This window comes from Argopecten irradians, chromosome 5, assembly GCF_041381155.1.
Source record: "Argopecten irradians isolate NY chromosome 5, Ai_NY, whole genome shotgun sequence".
Classification (NCBI taxonomy): Eukaryota; Metazoa; Mollusca; class Bivalvia; order Pectinida; family Pectinidae; genus Argopecten; species Argopecten irradians.
This window is the reverse complement of record NC_091138.1, coordinates 13784922-13811239: the sequence shown is the minus strand read 5'-3', so window position 1 is coordinate 13811239 and position 26318 is coordinate 13784922. Positions and strand designations below refer to the sequence as shown.

The 26318-nt window shown below is 34.7% G+C and overlaps 1 protein-coding gene across 3 annotated transcripts in view; it reads left to right on the top strand.

Moving 5' to 3' along the window:
* LOC138322931 (AP2-associated protein kinase 1-like) overlaps nucleotides 1–24748 on the top strand; it is a 49382-nt gene extending 24634 nt beyond the window's left edge. For 2 of the 3 annotated variants that reach the window (XM_069267172.1, XM_069267171.1), the window contains exons 14-17: nucleotides 416–549; nucleotides 2174–2263; nucleotides 3243–3308; nucleotides 17171–24748. In XM_069267172.1, the coding sequence (XP_069123273.1) occupies nucleotides 416–549; nucleotides 2174–2263; nucleotides 3243–3308; nucleotides 17171–19011 (2131 nt within the window). In that variant the 3' untranslated portion in view covers nucleotides 19012–24748. The remainder of the gene's footprint in view (nucleotides 1–415; nucleotides 550–2173; nucleotides 2264–3242; nucleotides 3309–17170) is intronic. The other variant, XM_069267173.1, reaches the window with a different exon arrangement.
* The last annotated feature ends 1570 nt before the right edge of the window (nucleotides 24749–26318 follow it).

Sequence of the window (26318 nt, the reverse complement as noted above, 5' to 3'; positions counted from 1 at the left end):
TATTAAGCAGTCTTCTAGTAGTCTACAATATCAAGTTGTTCTCCAAACATTGTGACTGCTAGACTATTAAGCAGTCTTCTAGTAGTCTACAATATCAAGTTGTCTTCTAGTACTAACTCTTAGCTTTACAGCTACGAGAGAGCAAAATCCATCTGGTTTCGAAAATCCAAACATAATTGTATCATACAGATTCAATACACACACTTTATGACGGAAACATTTCTTCAATGATTTTGACAAAGCAACTGTTTTTTTGGACAAATTGGACAAGTGCTCATTTTACAGTGTCTGTAAACTGTAAAAATTCCACAAACCTGTCATTATTGATAGTCGGCTGTTGTAGAAAGTTCATTTTTAGGTTTGACTGTAGGTTATAAGGAAATAAAAGTATTCTTTGTAAAAAAAATATTTTCAGGTCCCCAACACTAACAAGAGCTGTGTCAGCAGATATATCGGACTGGAACCCTTTTGATGATAACTTTGGTGTAGATACAGAAGAGGAAATATTTGGCAAGGAGTTTGATAAATTAAGACGGGGCTCCAATAGTAGTAAGTCACTATTTAACTATTTATCTATTACTAAAATTTCTACAGATTAAATAAAGATGAAACCAATCAATGCATACAAAACTTCATCTTGAATTCTCTTAGCTTTATTAAATCAATGTAAATTTGTGTTGTGAAATTAATTTAACATTTCCAATGTCTATGAAAAAAGGCCTTTGCGTGTTATTCATTGATGGTGTATCAAATTTCAAGAGGAGAGGAGACCTTATCATGTTACATATTATAGGTATATCCAAAGTTAAGAGTAGAAAAGACTTGTGATGTTATATATTATAGGTATAATCCAAAGTTAAGAGTAGAAAAGACCTTGTGATGTTATATATTATAGGTATATCCAAAGTTAAGAGTAGAAAAGACCTTGTAATGTTATATATTATAGGTATATCCAAAGTTAAGAGTAGAAAAAACCTTGTGATGTTATATATTATAGGTATATCCAAAGTTAAGAGTAGAAAAAACCTTGTCATGTTATATATTATAGGTATATCCAAAGTTAAGAGTAGAAAAAACCTTGTGATGTTATATATTATAGGTATATCCAAAGTTAAGAGTAGAGAAGAGCCTTGTCATGTTATATATTATAGGTATATCCAAAGTTAAGAGTAGAAAAAACCTTGTCATGTTATATATTATAGGTATATCCAAAGTTAAAAGTAGAAAAAACCTTGTCATGTTATATATTATAGGTATATCCAAAGTTAAGAGTAGAAAAAACCTTGTGATGTTATATATTATAGGTATATCCAAAGTTAAGAGTAGAAAAAACCTTGTGATGTTATATATTATAGGTATATCCAAAGTTAAGAGTAGAAAAAACCTTGTCATGTTATATATTATAGGTATATCCAAAGTTAAGAGTAGAAAAGACCTTGTGATGTTATATATTATAGGTATATCCAAAGTTCAGAGCAGAAAAAAACCTTGTCATGTTATATATTATAGGTATATCCAAAGTTAAGAGTAGAAAAAACCTTGTGATGTTATATATTATAGGTATATCCAAAGTTAAGAGTAGAGAAGAGCCTTGTCATGTTATATATTATAGGTATATCCAAAGTTAAGAGTAGAAAAAACCTTGTCATGTTATATATTATAGGTATATCCAAAGTTAAAAGTAGAAAAAACCTTGTCATGTTATATATTATAGGTATATCCAAAGTTAAGAGTAGAAAAAACCTTGTGATGTTATATATTATAGGTATATCCAAAGTTAAGAGTAGAAAAAACCTTGTGATGTTATATATTATAGGTATATCCAAAGTTAAGAGTAGAAAAAACCTTGTCATGTTATATATTATAGGTATATCCAAAGTTAAGAGTAGAAAAGACCTTGTGATGTTATATATTATAGGTATATCCAAAGTTCAGAGCAGAAAAGACCTTGTGATGTTATATATTATAGGTATATCCAAAGTTAAGAGTAGAAAAGACCTTGTGATGTTATATATTATAGGTATATCCAAAGTTAAGAGTAGAAAAGACCTTGTGATGTTATATATTATAGGTATATCCAAAGTTAAGAGTAGAAAAGACCTTGTGATGTTATATATTATAGGTATATCCAAAGTTAAGAGTAGAAAAGACCTTGTGATGTTATATATTATAGGTATATCCAATGTTAAGAGTAGAGAAGACCTTGTCATGTCTGGCTCAGATTCCTCGGATCCTTTCACTAGTGCACCTTTTAAAAAACCAGGTATGTTTGCATGTCTATAATGTTTTGTATATTTTGCACAATTTATGTTCGAGTTCAGAATAGCTATCTCAGTATTTTCTGGAAAAAATCTTCAGAAGGTAATCATTGACCATTTTATTTACCTGTTACAGAATAAAAAAAAATCAGAAAAAATATGTAAATATGAGATTGTTTGGGTTTATTTCAATATTCTAAAATAATGATAACAATCATGTGTTGGTTAACACAACTTTATTCCCACTGTCTGCTTCTAAACCCAGCTATACCTTTCTATAATAATGTTTTGAATTTCATTATACCAATCTTTTGATTTCTTACTGATATGACGTATTGTACAGAATATAAATATCTTAACGACCTGTCACAAATATCTTAACGACCTGTCACAAATGTCTTAAAGACCTGTCACATACTCTCCATGTCATAGAATTGCACATGTTACTTTTAAGTATGCATGGTATTAATGAAAATAGAAAAGTTTGATATCTTTCTATGTAATCAAAACCAGGATTCCCTTAGTTTCAACTGCACATTAGATGATAGTTTAAAGGGAAGGATAATGATTAAAAGTGAACCTACGTCCACTGAAAGATCTTGTTAATGTTGATGCCAGTTCTGCTGAGTAAAACCGGACATTAATTATACATGTATACGTCTAGAAACAAGGCCCTTAGCCCCCATTTGTATACTGTTATATTCCCCGTATACTGTTATATTCCCCGATTTGCTACTATTTATTCAAAAACCTACATGATTCCGGAATTGTAAGAATCCCTCCCCTCACCAAGTAAATTGTCCAACTCCCCACCTCACCTGAAGTCCCACCCCTCACCAGTATACCCCTGACCCCTACCCTGTGCCTGGTTGTCTAGTTATTGCTGCCCATGAATATCATGAATGACTCTCACTGTAGATAGATGAGATTGTTGCATGGGGCAGCATGTATTGCATGAGAGTAATATGTCCTGGCTACTTACAGGTAGGGCAGGGCCGGGCAGTTCCCACCATCGGAGCACCTCGAGCACATCCAACTCCAGTTATGGAGGTAAACCGCGCTAAATAGCTTGTCTCTGACTGCACGCCTCGCCTTCCTTCCATCTTCATCATAATCAACAGGATGGTCCTTTTCCTTGACTCAGCTAAAAACAAACTGATAATGGCTTCATCATCACAGCAATACTTTTGTACTTGTCTGAATGTTCATTTTGTTAAAATTCGATTTGAATTAGAAAATATTTAAAAGTATAAGCCCAAAGGTGTATTGAAGACCTTTTTTTATAAAGAAAAGAAAAAGATCTGACAAAAATTTTCAAATATCAAAACTATTTGTTAAGGACAGAAGACAGTACAAGTAAATAAGTAATGATGAAGGGCATTCCTGATTTAGATGACCTTGACCTTATAAGTTGTGATATGTATGTGTTGCAGACCAGGGTGGACAGCGGCGGTACTCAACGCCATGGAAACCACCGCCAATGTGTAAATCTGCTATAGTGGAGGAAGCCTAGCTGTGTGTGTGTTTGTCAGAATGTCCAGTGTGTTCAGGCTATAGGCATTATTTACTGGGGAAATCCACAATCACAGAAATCCTACTAGTCTTCCCGCGTAGCATTAGAAAATCACAATCAAATCATAAAGTCATCTTCGATCATCATTACATAGTTTTAAAACTTTTCTTTACTCTGTCTCTTTAAGTTTTTATACTGTTGAAAAAATTTATACTGTTACTATTTTTATCATTTCAAACTCTTACAATATTTTCATTAGTGAGTTTTTGCATACAATTCAGATTACAATCAGGTTTAGCATAATTGTGCTTAGTAGATAGTTTTCCATTACTTTATCATTCCATAAATACCCGTAATATTAGAAGTTGTTGCATACCTTGACAATGGCAAGTTGGGTCGTTAGATTTGAGCTGGATCTTTTCAAATTGAGTTCTGTCATATTTTTTCTCTTGGGAGTGAAGATGATAGTTTCATACCTGGTGAATTGTGTTGAACCTGGATGTTGGTGTGTTGAGATGTTTTATACCAGGTCTAGACTTAGAAGCTTCATTTCTGGTAAGTGCTGTAAATCATAGATGGTGAGTTGAGCAGTTTGATAATTAAGTGTTAATGAGTTGAGTTGTTTTATAATGAAGCTTGTTTCTTACACAGATTTCTGAGTTGACATACCATGACTCTAGATTATTGACTCAGTAGTTTCCTATCTTACTGATTGGGTTAAACCTAGATCTTCATTAGTTGTTTCATAATGGAGCTTCATGAGTTTTGATTGAGTTGTTTTATATACAGAATCTACTGACTCGCTGTTATATGGTACACATGCTGTTCCATACTTGTCTAGATCCAATATTTTATTGTTCTAGCATTGTGATGAGGTTTTATTTTACCTCTACCAGTCAGAGTGTTGATTAAGTATATTCATTTGATGTTCTCATCAGTTTTTCATTAGTACTGATTTCTTACATATATAATCATTATCATTCTTGACACTTCAAAAAAACATTCACAAAATTAATGAGTTTTGAACATAACAAAATCTTGAAATTCAACCATATTCATTTATCAACTTAGCATCCTAAACAAGATTCTGCTGAACTATATAATACCTTAGACATGATACATTGATATACATGTGTAATTTAGGATAGGATACTCTGCTTCAAGGAGTGACAGTTTCTTTCTTGAACTACAAGATAAGTACCCATCTGTTTATAAGGTCTCTGGTATAGGAGAGAATTATATCTGTATGATCTAGAACATAATTAGTATTGCTGCCAGTCTACTTGCCATAGTATTATGTTAATTCATTGTAGAATTTATAGATGAGGAAGCTGTATAAATAGGCCGTCGTTTTAAACCATAAATGGTATATACTAGATAACTTAGTTTTAGTGTCTTACTAGGAAATGTACAGTAAAGGAAATGTTAATGATGTCCTTCATTTTAATGTTAGTTATAGTCCTCAATAAAATAATCTATACAGTAGGCTCAATCATTCTAATTCTAGAGATAAAAAAGGTGTTGAAATTCCTACAGTAGCTATTTTAGCTATAATTTTCTAAACATCCAATATATGAACAGTCAGTTATATAAGGATGAGTCTAAAAGTCGAGGGTGGCTTATTTAGACGATATAGGTTACCAGGGTAGTTGTAGAATATCAGACTCTTTTTGTAGCTTATAAAATAACTGATTTAAAGTTGTGCACCTTCAGTTTATCATTTTGTTTTTTTATTCTGTGAATAGAATCCTTCATAGAGTTACGACCATAGATCTATAGACTGTGTGATGAACAGGGAACAAATTAGCTTAAAGGCTTTGTGATATTTAGAAAATTCGAAATGTATGTTTGTGATGTTTATTCTGTTGAAACATCAAAGATGTGTTTTTGTGTTTTGTTGGGTTGACATTTTTCAATGTCAATTTCTGATGCAGTAGTTTTACATTCTGATGAATAATTCATAAACTTATTCTCACTTGTTTATATGGAGGATCTGACAACAGTCTGTAAGGAATTAAATCCTGATGATCTCTGTTTTAGTCGCTAAGTAAATTATTGGCTATGTCGTCTACTTCAAATTGTTTGATCACAACTTACAGATAACTACAGGTTGTATAGGACCAAATGACTTGGATGCAAAAAGGATTTTGATGCCTTTAAAAGTGTAGTCGACATCCAAATTTCAAGATTCTAGAAGTGGTTATTTGATTGATCACCAGAACATTGCCCTAATGGGGAGTTGTCAGATCCTTTATGTAAATGATGAGAATAAGATTTGAATTAGGTTTGGTATATGTATTTTCATTAAATCATGCTCTCTAAAAGAATTATATTTGTGTTAAGAACCATTGTTTTCTATGACCATGTCCTGATATGTTTTACAGGGTAAGTACTTACCGACTTGAAAACAATGAAGATTTTACAGAAGTTATATTATCTATTTAGACTTGTTTTTGCTGATATTATGGTAGGCTTTCTGTTGTTTACATTTGAGATTACTTCAGGCTTTAGTAAGTGACTGTTGATGTGCTGGTGATAAAGTTGCTATGATGATACAAGTTGCTATGATAGAAGTTGCTATGGTGATACAAGTTGCTATGGTGATACAAGTTTCTATGGTGATACAAGTTGCTGTGGTTATGTTATTGTTGCTGGTTAGATGCTTTATATAGAATGTCTACCTGAAAGGTTCAACCTCTTTGCATATAAGATTCTATGTATGACTTTTTTTCATTTTTTGTATAAGTTTTGGATAAAACTGATATGGTTTATTCCTTTAGGTACATTTTGTCTGTTCCTCAATCTGTGCCCTTGTTTAAATAGTGATTCTTTGTCTAGTTGGTTGTCTATGCAAGTCAAATGGAAGACTACTTAATTACCTCCCCTTTCACACTGCTACCTTAGATGTAAATGTATGTGATGTGTATTACTTGGATTGTGATGTTTTTGTCGAATTATTGCCATAGGAAAATTGGATTGTGCATTTTGCATAATTTTGTTATTTCATTTGTAAAACAATATAACATTAATTTCTAGTCTTATTCATTTCTTTGATTCAAATTATTTAAAACCTCCACCATTGAAAATAAGATATTATTTGTAACTTGTACAATTCCTTATTGTTTTATACACTGACTATTCAGACAAAGAGATAGAGGTTACACTTATGATGTAGCTAAGCATTATTTCATGATTAATATATCTATACAATGACATAATCATATTAGCATGAAATGGACTCAGAGATGTTGTACATAATGTTTTACTCAATGTACTTTTGTAGAATTATTGACTATATAAGGCAGTCTTGTCAAAGGAAGTCATGCTTATGTCCTCAAGTCAGCCACATTATAGTTACTTTTGTCACCATCTTTTAAGAATTGGGGAATGTATAGAAATTAATGTGACAATTTTGACACATTTTCTTATTAATTTAGTCCCATGGTGATTATTGGACCAAAGTTGTATCAGTGAGGGTAAACAAGGCTTTATACATACAGTTTTGTAGTCCATAGAAAATTATGTATCTAAAACGTAATTATTCAAAGAACTTTTAGCTTGTTTGTGCAATGTAGGATATTGTTTGTTTAGATTGAAAGTTTGAATTTATTTTTTTCATTTCAAAAGGAGAGGATGAATATTTTTATATGAAAATCTAAATATGCCAGCAAGCATACAGGAGATGAATGTACAAGATGATTATTTTATCATAACTTGATTCTTATGATTGATGCCATTGGTTGTTATTATGTCATATGGGGAGCCTTGTTTCAAAATTGCTTTTCATTTTCACTTTTATTTTCCTTTTACAATTTATTTTGCACTTTCCTTTGCATGATGAAATTACTGCTAGACAATGACTTTATGTTGCTAGACAATAACCATTGGTTACTAGGCAATAATTATTGGTTGCTAGACAGTACCCAATGGTTGCTAGGCAATAGCCATTGGTTGCTAGACAATGACCAATGGTTGATAGACAATAATCATTGGTTGCTAGACAATGACCAATGGTTGATAGACAATAATCATTGATTGCTAGACAATGACCAATGGTTGATAGACAATAATCATTGGTTGGTAGACAATTAATTTGTTGCTGGACAATACTTATTCCTGAGTCATTGTACTACTATTGTACTTTTGAGCTAGTTACTCTAGGACCATCCTTTTGATCTACACATCTTTATCTGCAGTTTTAATATCCTAATCAAGTTGTATCATGTTTTAAATATCTGTATAACCATGTTTATGCTTATTAACAAAACCAAAGTCAGCAGTTTTGAAACAAGGGTTGCCATAGTAACTAGGGGAATAAGTGCCAAGTGTATGTGATATATGGTACTGTATGGTAGTTAGTGATAACAGCGCCCATTACTGATTAATTGTTCAGATTTTAATAGAATTTATTTTTGTTGTTGCTATGATTGCAAATATCTAATTTGTAGCTCGCATAAATTTTTTTGAAGTAATTTCAGAATAAAGATAGTTCTTTGAAATCAATGCTATTGTTGATTTATTTGTAATACAAAACTGCTGACTTTGCTGGTTGTGTGCTGTTGATGAATCACTACTGTAAACATACATATTTTAGCGGTAATCTAATTTTGGTAGTATTCAAGCCAGAAATTTTGTGTTTGAATATAGTTGTACTATTTAAATTTTCAGTATGTTGCTAAGTTGTTGAAAATTTATTAGCTAAAATTTGATTCCGCTTAAATAAGAATGTTTTCAGTTGATAAGTGTATCGGTATGACATCGGATGTTTTTTGTAAATTCAAACATTGAAAAAACTGTTAATTATATATATAAATGTGTTATAAAAAATATCTTGTGAAAAGTCAAAATATATCTTGATAACTCTTATATACAGGTGAGTAAAATCAGACTGTTATCTAAACTTAATTAAATAACAACAAATTACAATAAACCTCAAGGACTTTAAAATCCACCAGCAGTGAGTGTCTACTGAGAGAATCTCTCAATCTCAACAAACTATAAAAGACAACATATACAAGTAACAAAAATGTAATTGATAAAAACACTTTCCAAGAAAAAAGTTTACTATGAACAAACTAGTTACTGACACAACCAGAGGAAAATGTGTAAAAATCTCAGAAAATATCTCTGGAGAAATAAAACTTCACACCTAAAGAAAAAAACACGACTTCAAAGTTTGAAATTCTTTACCCAGAGAAAAAGTAATATTATTATTTTGAGGAATCGTTACTTTCATCCTGAGCCTAACTCGATTTGCCCTTTTCTAGAAGATAACTACTGACCACTTGAATTGTAGATCTATTGCTTCTGAAAGCTCTTCCATCTGCAAATCGAGTTTGCCCCAGGACAAGGTTTTCACTTTCAATGTTATGTAGGCCCTGTATGATGTCACATAAGATGCAGAAACGCATGGCAATTCTACAACAATGTCCTGATAGAAACACAATCACATCAAGTCTTGTCTAGCATTTGGTATACCCTCAACAGTAAACACAATCACATCATGTCTTGTCTAGCATTTGGTATACCGTCAACAGTAAACACAATCACATCATGTCTTGTCTAGCATTTGGTATACCGTCAACAGTAAACACAATAACATCATGTCTTGTCTAGCATTTGGTATACCATCAACAGTAAACACAATCACATCATGTCTTGTCTAGCATTTGGTATACCATCAACAGTAAATACAATCACATCATGTCTTGTCTAGCATTTGGTATACCGTCAACAGTAAACACAATCACATCATGTCTTGTCTAGCATTTGGTATACCATCAACAGTAAATACAATCACATCATGTCTTGTCTAGCATTTGGTATACCATCAACAGTAAACACACTCACATCATGTCTTGTCTAGCATTTGGTATTACCGTCAACATTAAACCCAATCACATCAAGTCTTGTCTAGCATTTGGTATACCGTCAACAGTAAACACAATCACATCATGTCTTGTCTAGCATTTGGTATACCGTCAACAGTAAACACAATCACATCATGTCTTGTCTAGCATTTGGTATACCGTCAACAGTAAACACAATCACATCATGTCTTGTCTAGCATTTGGTATTACCATCAACAATCACATCATGTCTTGTCTAGCATTTGGTATACCGTCAACAGTAAACACAATCACATCATGTCTTGTCTAGCATTTGGTATACCATCAACAGTAAACACAATCACATCATGTCTTGTCTAGCATTTGGTATACCATCAACAGTAAACACAATCACATCATGTCTTGTCTAGCATTTGGTATACCATCAACAGTAAACACAATCACATCATGTCTTGTCTAGCATTTGGTATACCATCAACAGTAAACACAATCACATCATGTCTTGTCTAGCATTTGGTATTACCATCAACAGTAAACACAATCACATCATGTCTTGTCTAGCATTTGGTATTACCGTCAACATTAAACACAATCACATCAAGTCTTGTCTAGCATTTGGTATACCGTCAACAGTAAACACAATCACGTAATGTCTTGTCTAGCATTTGGTATACCGTCAACAGTAAACACAATCACGTAATGTCTTGTCTAGCATTTGGTATTACCGTCAACATTAAACCCAATCACATCAAGTCTTGTCTAGCATTTGGTATACCGTCAACAGTAAACACAATTACGTAATGTCTTGTCTAGCATTTGGTATACCGTCAACAGTAAACACAATCACATCATGTCTTGTCTAGCATTTGGTATTACCGTCAACAGTAAACACAATCACATCATGTCTTGTCTAGCATTTGGTATACCGTCAACAGTAAACACAATCACATCATGTCTTGTCTAGCATTTGGTATACCATCAACATTAAACACAATCACATCAAGTCTCGTCTAGCATTTGGTATACCGTCAACAGTAAACACAATTATGTAATGTCTTGTCTAGCATTTGGTATACCATCAACAGTAAACACAATCACATCATGTCTTGTCTAGCATTTGGTATACCGTCAACAGTAAACACAATTACGTAATGTCTTGTATAGCATTTGGTATACCATCAACAGTAAACACAATCACATCATGTCTTGTCTAGCATTTGGTATACCGTCAACAGTAAACACAATCACATAATGTCTTGTATAGCATTTGGTATACCGTCAACAGTAAACACAATCACATCATGTCTTGTCTAGCATTTGGTATTACCGTCAACAGTAAACACAATTACGTAATGTCTTGTATAGCATTTGGTATACCGTCAACAGTAAACACAATCACATCATGTCTTGTCTAGCATTTGGTATACCATCAACAGTAAACACAATCACATCAAGTCTTGTCTAGCATTTGGTATACCGTCAACAGTAAACACAATTATGTAATGTCTTGTATAGCATTTGGTATACCATCAACAGTAAACACAATTACATCATGTCTTCTCTAGCATTTGGTATACCGTCAACAGTAAACACAATCACATCATGTCTTGTCTAGCATTTGGTATACCATCAACATTAAACACAATCAGGTAATGTCTTGTCTAGCATTTGGTATACCGTCAACAGTAAACACAATCACGTAATGTCTTGTCTAGCATTTGGTATACCGTCAACAGTAAACACAATCACGTAATGTCTTGTCTAGCATTTGGTATACCGTCAACAGTAAACACAATCACATCATGTCTTGTCTAGCATTTGGTATACCGTCAACAGTAAACACAATCACATCATGTCTTGTCTAGCATTTGGTATACCGTCAACAGTAAACACAATCACATCAAGTCTTGTCTAGCATTTGGTATACCGTCAACATTAAACACAATCACATCAAGTCTTGTCTAGCATTTGGTATACCGTCAACAGTAAACACAATCACGTAATGTCTTGTCTAGCATTTGGTATACCGTCAACAGTAAACACAATCACGTAATGTCTTGTCTAGCATTTGGTATACCGTCAACAGTAAACACAATCACATCATGTCTTGTCTAGCATTTGGTATACCGTCAACAGTAAACACAATCACATCATGTCTTGTCTAGCATTTGGTATACCGTCAACAGTAAACACAATCACATCATGTCTTGTCTAGCATTTGGTATACCGTCAACAGTAAACACAATCACGTAATGTCTTGTCTAGCATTTGGTATACCGTCAACAGTAAACACAATCACATCAAGTCTTGTCTAGCATTTGGTATACCGTCAGCATTAAACACAATCACGTAATGTCTTGTCTAGCATTTGGTATACCGTCAACAGTAAACACAATCACGTAATGTCTTGTCTAGCATTTGGTATACCGTCAACAGTAAACACAATCACATCATGTCTTGTCTAGCATTTGGTATACCGTCAACAGTAAACACAATCACATCATGTCTTGTCTAGCATTTGGTATACCGTCAACAGTAAACACAATCTTATCATGTCTTGTCTAGCATTTGGTATACCGTCAACATTAAACACAATCACATCAAGTCTTGTCTAGCATTTGGTATACCGTCAACAGTAAACACAATCACATCATGTCTTGTCTAGCATTTGGTATACCGTCAACAGTAAACACAATCACATCATGTCTTGTCTAGCATTTGGTATTACCGTCAACAGTAAACACAATCACGTAATGTCTTGTCTAGCATTTGGTATACCGTCAACAGTAAACACAATCACATCATGTCTTGTCTAGCATTTGGTATACCCTCAACAGTAAACACAATTACGTAATGTCTTGTATAGCATTTGGTATACCATCAGCATTAAACACAATCACGTAATGTCTTGTCTAGCATTTGGTATACCGTCAACAGTAAACACAATCACATAATGTCTTGTCTAGCATTTGGTATACCGTCAACAGTAAACACAATCACGTAATGTCTTGTCTAGCATTTGGTATTACCGTCAACAGTAAACACAATCACATCATGTCTTGTCTAGCATTTGGTATACCGTCAGCATTAAACACAATCACGTAATGTCTTGTCTAGCATTTGGTATACTGTCAACAGTAAACACAATCACGTAATGTCTTGTCTAGCATTTGGTATTACCGTCAACAGTAAACACAATCATATTATGTCTTGTCTAGCATTTGGTATACCGTCAACAGTAAACACAATCACATCATGTCTTGTCTAGCATTTGGTATACCGTCAACAGTAAACACAATTACATCATGTCTTGTCTAGCATTTGGTATACCGTCAACAGTAAACACAATCACATCATGTCTTGTCTAGCATTTGGTATACCGTCAACAGTAAACACAATCACATCATGTCTTGTCTAGCATTTGGTATACCGTCAACAGTAAACACAATCACATCATGTCTTGTCTAGCATTTGGTATACCATCAACAGTAAACACAATCACATCAAGTCTTGTCTAGCATTTGGTATACCGTCAACAGTAAACACAATTACGTAATGCCTTGTATAGCATTTGGTATACCATCAACAGTAAACACAATCACATCATGTCTTGTCTAGCATATGGTATACCATCAATAATAAACACAATCACATAATGTCTTGTCTAGCATTTAGTATACCATCAACAGTAAATATAAAGAAGCAAGAAAATGGCTTGAGCAAAACTATCAACAAGGAGCAAAAATTCTTGTAGCAGCAGACCACAAGGACAGCATAAAATCGGTATCAGAAATATTTGTATATTTAGCTTCCCATTTCTTAAGATCTGTAAATGTTAATTATGTTTTTCACATTGAGGTTCACTTTCTTGCTTTTGATTATTTCGCTAAATACTCAACATACAAGCAGGATTTCGCCTCTAATGAGAGTAAGACACATTGTATAGGGATGTGACATAACCATGACATCACAGCAGTGTCATCGCGACATCACAATAGTATCACATGACATCTTGTTGGTATCATCATGACATTACAACAGTGTCTCCTTTAAATCACAACACGATCACTGTGACAATGACTTCCCAACAATATCACCATGATAAATTAACAATGCTATTACCATTACATCAAACAATACAATTATAAAATCTAAGCAAAGACACTTTGTTAACATGACCTCTGGTCTTCAGGCATTTTTAGGTCACCTGAGACGAAGTCTCAAGTGACCTATTCTATTCGCCTTTTGTCCGTCAACGTCTGTCGTGCGCAACGTCTGTCGTGCGTCGTATGTCCGTAAACAATTTACATTTTCGGCTTCTTCTCCAAAACTGCAGAAGCAATTTTAAAGAAATTTTGCACAAACCTTTTAAGGCATAAGGCCAATCAAAATTATGAATTATATGGTCCCCATCCCCAAGGGGGCTGTGGGAGGGGCCAAAAGGGGTAAAATTGACTAAAATTTTAGTCAACTAAAATCTTCTTCTCTACTCACAGATGTGGAAGAATCAAATACTCTTCATAGATAGATAAGTCCTTTACCAAAATTGTGAATCACATGACCTGGGGTCTCTCATTTCCCCCTGGGGAGGGGGTTAAGTTTACTAAACCGGTAGTTTATATACAGAAAACACAATTTCCTATGACTGACCCCCAGGGGCCTTAGGGGCAAGGTCAAAAGGGGTCAAATAGGCTAAAACTTCAAAAATCTTCTTCTGAAATTCTGGAAATAGTAGAATCAAATATTTTTCATAGATAGAAAGGTCTTAAGGTCCTTTACAAATATTGTGAATTATATGACCCTGGGGTATATTCTTTCCCCCTGGGGAGGGGGTCAAGTTTACTATAGTTTATATAGGGAAAACACATTTATGAGCATTTTTTGCTCAGTTTTCATAAGAAATAAGTAAAACTTTGTCAGAATTATTAGCCTGAGATAGTATTTTAACATCATATCCATTTTGGTCTTGGCCACCCCCTGGGGGCAGAAGGGTGGGGCCAAAAATGGTCAAATAGGCTAAAACATAAAAAATCTTCTTCTAAAATTCTGGAAATGGTAGAATCAAATACACTTTATAGATGAAAAGGTCTTAAGGTGTTTTATAGAAATTGTGAATTATATGACCCTTGGGGTTACATTTCCCTCTGGAGAGGAGGTCAAGTTTACTACAGTTTATATTGGAAAAACCCATTTATGAGCATTTTTCACTCCGTTTTCATAGGAAATGAGTCAAACTCGATAAGGATAATTAGCCTGAGATATAGCATTTTAACATCCATATCTGTCCTCGCTGACCCCCTGGGGGACCAGATGGGCGGGACCAAACAGGGTCAAAATGACTTAAATTTCAAAAATTTCTTCTAAGTTCACAGGTTTGATGGAAGCAAATGGGTTTCATAGACTAAAAAGTCAAATTTATAAATCACTGACCAACTTCAAAGCCCAGTATATAGTGTTTATATGTCTTTAATTTGTTTCATTATGTATTCAAACTCAGGTGATCGTTATGGCACATGGGCCTCTCGTTCATAACCAATTAAACTATCTAAACATATTATACACACTTTTTGTATAAGATAACAAAATTATCCCGGATTCTGTTGTGACATAAGGATTCTGTTGAGACATAAGGATTCAGTTGAGACATAAGGATTCAGTTGAGACATAAGGATTCTGTTGAGACATAAGGATTCAGTTGAGACATAAGGATTCTGTTGAGACATAAGGATTCAGTTCAGACATAAGGATTCTGTTGAGACATAAGGATTCTGTTCAGACATAAGGATTCAGTTCAGACATAAGGATTCAGTTCAGACATAAGGATTCAGTTCAGACATAAGGATTCTGTTGAGACATAAGGATTCTGTTGAGACATAAGGATTCAGTTGAGACATAAGGATTCTGTTGAGACATAAGGATTCTGTTGAGACATAAGGATTCAGTTGAGACATAAGGATTCAGTTCAGACATAAGGATTCTGTTGAGATATAATCGTACTGCTGTTGTCATGACAAATTAAGCTGACCTATTGCTAGTACATGTACTTTACGGCACTAGACCTATTAATTAGACTTACTTATGTGTTTCTATGGAAACTGTTCCAGCTCTAATGATTTCTATTACCATTAGGAGAATGTAATTAGTATACAGCTGGAAAAAACCTATTTCTCTTACACAAAGCATCATGTTTAAATGTCAAATGCTAAGTCAGCATAGTGTTTGGATGTCAAAGGTCAATTGATATATACTTAGATGTTAGAAAATTTGATATTAGCAGATCCTCAAACACCTTAATGTGTTGTAACAGATTTAGAAATATTATAATATCACTATTGGTGATTTGTCATAACATTTAAAACAAGTATACAGTATGAACAAATAATCCAAGTAAACAGATCTAAATGTACATACGATCCAAGTATACACAGATCTTAGTGTACATACAATCCAAGTATACAGAGATCTAAATGTACATACAGTCCAAGTATACAGAGATCTGAATGTACATACAATCCAAGTATACACAGATCTAAATGTACATACAATCCAAGTATACAGAGATCTAAATGTACATACAATCCAAGTATACAGAGATCTAAATGTACATACAATCCAAGTATACAGAGATCTAAATGTACATACAATCCAAGTATACACAGATCTAAATCTACAAAAAATCTGAATAATCGTACAAATGATTCAAATAAGATTTTTATGTAAGCAAACAAATATTTTTCAATCCAAGGATACAAAGATCTGTGACTTTTACTGTCGATGCAAGAATAGTGTGAACAGTTTCAGTTGATCACTACATCAGCATTCAGTCGCAATTGCCTGGCAGGCTGGCGGTACACTCTCGATACCTTGGTCACAGTTTTGGTTATGTTATCTTGACGGTGCCGGCAGGTGGCGCTGTTACGTCACAAACACGTGTTGCGGGAAACAGGCTTGTCAGCTTGCCAGGCAATAGTGACAGAATATGCTGATGTAGTGATCAACCGAAACCGTTCACACTATTATTGCGTCGACAGTAAGAGTGCACATATAGAGTTACATGTATACCAGGGATTGGATCATCATATTATGTTAATGAAATGAAATATCATTATCAACATTCACATCACAAATTTACCTGGAATGCATGTACATGAAAAACAAATCCTCATGTACATAAAAGAAAATGAAATAACTTTTATTCTATGTCAAAGTCAAGCAACTGCAATCACTACATTAAATCATATTAAATATTTGAAATTGTGTATTCATGATTAATTTATTAGTAACTCTGACAGACAGAACAAATACTATATCAATATCATTTGGCAAAGAAAAACAAACTGCTTATTATAATTTGGTATTTGTAAAGAAAAATATCACACAATTGTGCATTGTTACATGAACTTATTTTCAAAATGCCGATCCATAATATTGCTGACCATATGTCAGAAGTCTACAAGTATACATGTATTATCATTGCCAGTTTCCACCATCTGTTGGTATTTAAAATCTCTTTTACTAATGCTTACTTTTTACTTTACTTAAATCTGCAGATGAAGAAAATGATGAAAAGTCCAATGGCAAACAGGACCGGAAGGAAAGCAAGGATACTTCCAACCAGGAGACAGAGTCACATGACTTCTTTGGTGCTTCCCTGGTAAAGGCTGCCCTTAACCGGGCCTCGCGGTACCAACAACTGGTCGACACGGACGAGGACAGTGAGGAGAGGAAGGTCTCTAAACCGATAGAGACCCCAGCTAAACCGGCTAAAGAGCAGGCTGAGTCAAGTTCTTCATACGCAGAGGACGACCATGCAGACGTGCAGGTGAACAGGAATGCTAAAGACTTCAGTTATAAGGAGTTAGAGGATGAATACGGCAGTCGCCCGGTACCAGCTGCAACAGCAAATAAGCCACGGGAAAGCCACCAGGTGGCACCGCAGGAATTTAACACTCGACGGTCTGTGGGTCGGGAAGTACCACAGGGGCCGGATCAGAGAAGCATGAATTCATCAGATAGGATTGTAGGGCATGAGTATGGAGTACGTCCACTTTTGGATGATGATGAGTTAGAGGATTCGTACAGTATGCAGCATCACCATGGTAACTCAGAGACAGGCTATTCACATGATCATGATGACAGTACCCCCAGTAGTAACAGTACTGTGTCACCAAACATGCTGGGGAGTCCTTCCTTGTCACCGTCTATGGAGAGAGGTTCTTCAGATCCTTTTGCTTCTGCACCATTTAGGAAAAAGCAGACAAGGAAAAAGCGCCCCTCTAGTGCTGTTATGCCAAATAAACCAGCAGGAAGCTCTGATATATTCGCGAAGGCACCGTTCAAACCAAAGTTTATGACAAAGTCTAAAACAGATCAATCTATAGGGAGTCCACTATTACAGCTTGACAATGATAGACCTGAGGAGATCCAAGCAGGAGAGTCCAGTAATGGGGACATATTCGGCAAGGCCCCTTTTAAGATAGCTCCCATAGCTAAACCAAAACAATCAGCACATGAGTTATCTCCTCCTTGTGACCCTGTGTCGTCGTCTGCTGGTTTGACCTCTGACCAGGCCAAACAATCTGTGATAGTATCCACTCCCTCCTTCATGCCCCCCAACCCTAGACAGTTCTACAGCATGTCCCTCACAACGTCCCACTCGGCCAGTGTACAGGCGCCTGTTAAGGAGCCTCCTAGAGACCAGTTCACGGTCCCAGATCCCTTTGGGGCGGTACCGTTTGGTCACGTTAGGATGAATAAAAAGGCTGAAGAGGTTCAAATAGGTAATGTAAAAAAGTCTCAGTCATTTGGTTATAACCCTAGGAATATGGTACCTAGACCTTCACAGGAAGTGAGGCAGACTACAGGTGTTAGTGATGTGGGCTACCAAACGTTGAGTAACGAGGAAGTGAAATATCCAGACTCTGTGTCTCCACAGCACCAACATGTGGAGGACTACTTGTTAAGTAGAAACAGTGATGAAAGTGATGATGAGCTAGATGAGGAAGACAACCTCAGCTCCAGTTTACAGCATTCCAGGGGGCGTAGCAAACCTGTACAACGGAGCCCTAGGGATACAGTTTCTACGTCGGGGTTCGCCAACATGAGTTTTAATGATGACGATGAAGGGGGGGACCCTGATGGGGTCCACACTCAGGGTTATATGGGACAGGATAAGTGTATGGGACAGAATTTACATGTGTCGAGTATCCGCCATCCCGCTTATACCAAGGAGTCAATCTCCCAGGTAGCAAATGCCTCCACAGAGGCGATGAAGGCGAGTTCTGGTGGATACGACACCTTCACATGGCCAAGGAAACAACGCAAGATTCCCAGCATGGCCACTAACGAGCCATTTAGTTCTAAAAAGAAAGTGGATGTTGTATCAAAATGATAATGAAGTAAAAATATGATAGTCAGCAAACCCATGTGTACAATGTCGACGAAGACAGAGTGCATGATGTAATAGTCAGCTTATATTTCTGGTGATTATGTTAATGTTTATAGTGATTATTTTAACGTTTATATAGTTATATGTACTACAGAATCTTGTTTAAATTCCATGAAAAGTTTGTGGTTTAACCACAGACTTGACTTAGTTTAATTTTTTTTTTTTTTTTTGTGCTGTATATGATTAATGCTTCATAAATTTAGTGATGAAAGGTTGTGCATTCAAAGTAGTAGTTTCGAGATCAACTGCATATGTGGTGTAGTTTCTAGATAATTTGTACAAATGATGTGAGTTACTAGATCATCTGTATTATAAGACTCTTTAATATGTGTAGGGGTAGGGAAATTCTACCCAAGGGTCACAAAATTTAATAATACCTGTCGATTTTGTGATCCTTAAGGTTGAATATCAATATCCTTCTTATCCACGTATTGAAGAGTATTTTCTCTCATACCTTGACATTATTATTACAATTTTCTGATAAAAGACTTCCCACCATATGAAAATTCTGTAGTACTATAGCTGTACATGGAAATTTAACCATTCTTGCTGTTAGTGTCTTTTAGAGTCATACTAGCTAAGCTTCTGAAGCTAACATTCATATGCATTTAGAAGACAGCCATTTTGTTGGCGCTGATAAGTCTCAACGATGTATTGCATAGCTTAGTTATGTAACACAGCCTCATTCATATACAACACAAGTTTATTGCATAAGATTATAAGACTCTTTCATACGTTAATATGAAGGATAACGATTTTCTACCCGAGGGTCACAAAATGTTGTAAAACCTGAGGTTTGCCAAGGGTTTTATAACATTTTGTAATTCCGAGGGTAGAATATCCCTATCCTTCATATTGATGTATGAAAGAGTATTTTTCTCTCATACTTCGACATTTTATTGCAATTTTGCTTCTATAATTTCCCGCCATTTTGAAATAAATTCGAAATAACGCGACTGCAAGTCAATTCTCGATGTATAAAAATATGTGTGATATTTTCAACGTAAATTCCATTGTTTGTATCATTTAAATTAAATCCAGCCTACTTTCTGAAAAAAGGAAATGTTGAAATTGCACAGAGCATGAAGTAGTTTTGTAATCGCTGTGACGTCAGGAGGCTTTATTGCATGGGTAGCCATGTAATACACCTTCAGGCAACATGAGTGTATTGCCCTGGACCAGCCAGTATTAAACGTGTAGGTATAAGAGAAAAACCAGTACAACACCCCTAGGTAGGAGAGAAAAGTGATCTAGTTTCTCTTTTATCTGTATAATTGATAGAGTTTCTAGATTATGTATGTAATTGATGTGAATTTTAAGGAAATTCCTACATTTATATAGTTTTAGATCTACTTTTTAGATATAGTTCCAGATCTCCCATTCTTTGCCCGGTGCTTTCTTTTTCCATGATGATGCCTGTATATGTACATTGATTTCTCTGCATAGCAATACATGCACAAACATTCTACACCAAATAATTAGTTCACTATAATGTGGTCATATTGAAGCATACAAACCATATACATGTACATGAAATACTGTTTCTTAATTTACCTATATAGCTGGTTTATGTTATTTCATTATTTAATTTGTACATAGAATATTTTTAATTTAAGCTGAAGTACTAGATTATTGTCATGAATTTGCTCTAGGGAGGGACTGCTGGTGATTATTTCTTGCCAAGATTTTTCTTTGGATTCTAACATTGTATGTAATAATCAAATAGTTTAACATGTAAGTTGAAGTACGATATTTAAAATGTAAGAGATAAAAACATGTATTGATAGAAAATAATCGAAGATAATGGAGTCTATCAAATACCGAAGGCTTTGTGTTCAGTAGTTATGTGAAGCTATATATTTTGATTAATCCAGTGCTAGACTATATATTTACTAAAACATGTCTAAGATAGCTACATTGCATATGAAAACCTATGATAAGAGCAGGTGACCGATATACATAGTGACTTGTATAGACAAGCACAGTTATAACTGCTAAGGGATAGTGTGGCATCAAACTTGGAGAGCTATTCTTAATAGATTATTGATATTTCGATGCTTACTCCAATTCACTACATGCATGTTCCTGTGTTTAATGTCTTTCCATACAACCTGTTTCACATTAGTGACTTTAATTACCTACTATAGAAACAAGGCCATTGCTATGAAAATGACACAATTACTATAGAACTCACACCATTACTATTGAAACAAAACCATTGCTATAGAAACGACACAATTACTATTGAAATCACACCATTACTCTTGAAACAAAACCATTGCTATAGAAATGACACAATTAGTATTGAAATCACACCATTACTATTGAAACAAAACCATAGCTATAGAAACGACACAATTACTATTGAAATCACACCATTACTCTTGAAACAAAACCATTGCTATAGAAATGACACAATTAGTATTGAAATCACACCATTACTATTGAAACAAAACCATAGCTATAGAAACGACACAATTACTATTGAAATCACACCATTACTCTTGAAACAAAACCATTGCTATAGAAATGACACAATTAGTATTGAAATCACACCATTACTATTGAAACAAAACCATTGCTATAGAAACGACACAATTACTATTGAAATCACACCATTACTATTGAAATCACACCATTACTATAGAAACGACACAATTACTATTGAAATCACACATATCTACTGAAATGACATACCATGAACACCATTGGTATAGAAATGACAGCATTAATATAGAGGATCATTGCTATAGGATTTACAAGTTATTACTGCTGTTCAGTAAAATTGATTATGATGAACAAGTGAACTGGCCGAGTCCTTCAAGCTCCTACTCTTCCTGTAGTTAAAAAAACTAGTTGAAAAGATTCTTTTCTATGTGGTGCTAGAATCCTAGAATAGATTCGAGATAGAGTGCAAGTCTGAGTTTTGATGGAGATGGAGAGGGAGGGGTTGGGCTGTGATAACTGCAGTACAAAAGACAAAGACATGTAAAGGGTGATGGGAGTATAGTGACAACATTAGGTTGGAAAATATGGATGTAGTTTGGAGATAGGATAGAATAACTAAACAAATAAAAACACAGGAAGAAAAATGAGGTTATGTGATAAAAACTGGATGGGGGTGTATTTTGACATGAGTATAAGGAGTATGGATGAAAAGTGAAATGCAGGGAAGGAGAGGGAGGTGAGGACTGAGGGGAAGATAGGGAGATGGCTTTGGTGTGAGGATGAGGAGGGAGTGTAGTGGAAATAGAGCATTGATTATAGGAGTTGCGTTAAACCTATAGAAGAGCAGTCAGAAAGGTGCAAGTTATAAAATGGGATATCTGCTACTCAATGATCATAGATACAGGAAGTAGTTTGAAGGACTCGGTTTATGTCTGGTTAGTTCATTCTCAGCACAAATATGAGCTGCACACTTGTCTTCATGTGTCACATGGTTTTAATTATTACATGGAGAGTTATGGGAGTAATATTTACTCATAACTACTGTTCTACAAATAAAGGGGTATAAATCACAGTGATATCCACACATCGTGAGTGATGTATCAGCCAAACATTTCAGATTGTGCCATTAACTTATGTCTGCTGCGAAAGTTTATTTTATGCATTTCTGTCTTTTATTTGATTCTTTAATTCCAATTATTTATATGCAGCATTGTTTCCATATTTTCGTAGTACTAAACAATTCATTGTTCATTTGGTTCTTGATCTATAATGTTATAGCTGCTGGGTTCAGCACCATGCTTTCTTCTATCTATTCTACAATACTGTGTCATCATTATAGATAAAAAAATAGTTAGATATTTCACCCAGCTTAATTCAGTTATATACCACATCATTGCTTAACTGCTCAATGTGTAAACCATTTGAGATCTAGTCAAATCATAAACATGTCTTTTGCTTGATTTCTTAGTAAATTGTTTAGCGCATTTAACAAATCATTTTCCGCTATTTCATTTTTTGTTGATTTCCTTTTTATCGTACAAATATTATGTTGATATCCCTGTATTATGTCACATTCCATTTGTCGTAGATTTGTATATTTGTAATCTGAGAGTGGTGTATAAGTCTGTGCTGTACCACTATAAACCTATAACTGGTTGTAACACTAGTACCTCGTGTAATTTGCGCACATTTTCTGTGTAGATTGGTTCCCTTCCCTTAGTTCCCTACTCTCCGCTCTCTAAGGATCGATAGCATGTAACCATGATGATTTTCTAATTGGTCAATATTCATATCCAGTTTTGCAGGCATCACTTACTTTAAAAAATAGTGTAAAGAATAAATATTCTATTTGGTTGATAGATAAACGAAAGTTGATTAAGTTTCAAGTTTTGAAATTATTTCATGCTGACAGAGCTTAGTGTGCATACAGGAATTAACAGAAGTATATGTCTCCATGATGACAAATCATGCACAGAAATGACGTGGAGTAGGAATTCCTACTCAAGATGACTGGTCGCTACCGGTCCTCAGTGTAGCTTCTGCAAGGGAGATAATTAAAGTGGAAACCAGTCTTTTTTTTCTGTGCTGAAATGAATTTTGAAGTTGGGGGTGCGCAAATTACAAGGTTTATAATTCTAAGGCTAGTTTACCTTAGCAGTGTTCCATAAATCATTCCTAGTTTACATTCTTTGAAAATGACTTCTTACATGTTTTATGTTTTATTTTCTGTAAGTTTTACAAAACAGTACTTCATTTGTTTCTGCAAGTTTTAGCCAAGTAATGCTTCCTTTATTTAAACACTAGGTTGTATTTGTATTGGTTCTGTTGGATGTATCCGGTTGTGGTTTTGATTGAAATACTTTCTGTTGTTGTAATGAAATTTGTAAGATTTCTAAAGAAAACTATACTGACATTTGTTATCACAAATCTACATTGATTTTGAGTAAACATGGAATTAACAGTAACTAGGTAGGTTTGTAAGTTCCTGACCAAAGTTTTGCCATAAAATAAGGTTACTTGAAAGGGACTCCTAGCTGTCTTTCACTTTAGAAAATAATTGCAAATACAATTACCATATTTGACCCAATTGTAATGAACATTCACACTTTTCCTGAGGCCTTAAGTTTACTTCCTGGGTACCTTGAAATTACCAGGTAAAACTTTATTAGATGACATACAGATAGAAAATATAATTTATTTGATTTCTTTTGCAAATAAATATTTGGCCTATTAACCAAGCACTCTGAGTGCTTGTTGGGTTGATTATGGTATGTTGTATATCTAGAGTGGTTAATTTGTGTTGTTTAGTACAATAATTCTAAAGTCACAAGGACACAAGCTTGTAAATTGTGGTTTGTGTCTATTTCTTTCCTGCTCCTTGTTTCTTTGTACAAGATATAACATACTACTATAATACTGATTTTCATACCCGTCTTTAGAAAGTTTTAGACTTAGAAACCATAATACAATGAAAGTTGATACATAGAATGTGTTATAAGTTAAAACTATTAGCTTTCCTTCTTAAATGTGAAGTATATAACAGAATGACTGTGATGATTGTTAAGTTTGAGGTAGCCAACCTGTGTCTAAGTTATAGATGTATGTATATTATCACTAGATGTTGTATACAGAGAGTAGAGGTACACAGCTAGTGTACTAGTAAGACCATTCATGTCTTCAGAGATTAATAATGAACCGATGATCAATAAAAATCAACTAAAAATCTTCACAATCTTGTTCTTTGTCTTTTTTTTACTTCTCAAATATACTTGAACATAACTAAGTTGATAAAAAGTGTGTATGCATCCGGGCTATCTTTAGGTACGTATTACTGTTGACTCATAAATTGGGTAGCTAATATATTTTGGTAAAATATGCGAAAAAATATAATTTCAGGAAAACAAGTAAACAGGGTTGGGAACATATTTCTGTCATGAAATAACCATGCTAGTGTCTATGGCAGGTACAAGGAGCATTTTACTTAATTACAAAAGCAAACACATCAAATTCTTTTTGACATGGTCATGCAAATGGCGGCGTTCCTAACAATCACTACCTACCTGCAAGGGCAGATAACTCTGTATTATGCAAGTACAGAATAGAGACCGGAACCCCGTGGTATTGTAATCCTATAAAGTCCACATGAACTTGTAATGAGGTGTGGTATTCGCCAACCTATTCCGTAACATACTACAAAACGGTATTGAGGTTCAGAAGTTCGCAGCATTTGTAATGAACCCCAAATATCCTGCTTTATGATCAAATCTAGCCCAAGGAAATTCAATCTTATTTATGCTAAAAATATTGACAACTTGCTTTTCATCTAACATTTGTTCCATATACAACATCTACTAAAATAAGAAGAAAATCAATTATTGTATTTTTAGCCCACCATCATCAGATGGTGGGCTATTCAAATCGCCCTGCGTCCGTGGTCCGTCGTCCGTCCGTAAACAATGCTTGTTATCACTATTTCTTAAAAACTACTGCAGGGATTTTGTTCAAACTTCACATGGAGGGTCCCCTTGGTCCATATTTGTGCCATACAGATTTTGTGGCTGATCGAAAACACAAGATGGCCGCAGGCAGCCATCGTTGATTTTGGCAGTTAAAGTTTGTTATCGATATTTCTTGAGAACTACTGCAGGGATTTTGTTCAAACTTCACATGGAGTTGATTTTGGCAGTTTAAGATTGTTATCGATATTTCTTGAGAACTACTGCAAGGATTTTGTTCAAACTTCACATGGAGGTTACCCTTGGTCTCTAGTTGTGCCATACAGATTTTGAGGCTGATCGGAAAAACAAGATCTTTGATTTTGGCAGTTTAAGATTGTTATCGATATTTCTTGAGAACTACTGCAGGGATTTTGTTCAAACTTCACATGGAGGGTCCCCTTGGTCCATATTTGTGCAATACAGAATTTGAGGCTGATAGGAAAAACAAGATGGCCGCCAGGTGGCCATCGTTGATTTTGGCAGTTAAAGTTTGTTATCGATATTTCTTGAGAACTACTGCAAGGATTTTGTTCAAACTTCACATGGAGGTTACCCTTGGTCTCTAGTTGTGCCATACAGATTTTGAGGCTGATCGGAAAAACAAGATCTTTGATTTTGGCAGTTTAAGTTTGTTATCGATATTTCTTGAGAACTACTGAAGGGATTTTGTTCAAACTTCACATGGAGGGTACCCTTGGTCCCTAGTTGTGCCATACAGATTTTGAGGCTGATCGGAAAAACAAGATCTTTGATTTTGGCAGTTTAAGTTTGTTATCGATATTTCTTGAGAACTACTGAAGGAAT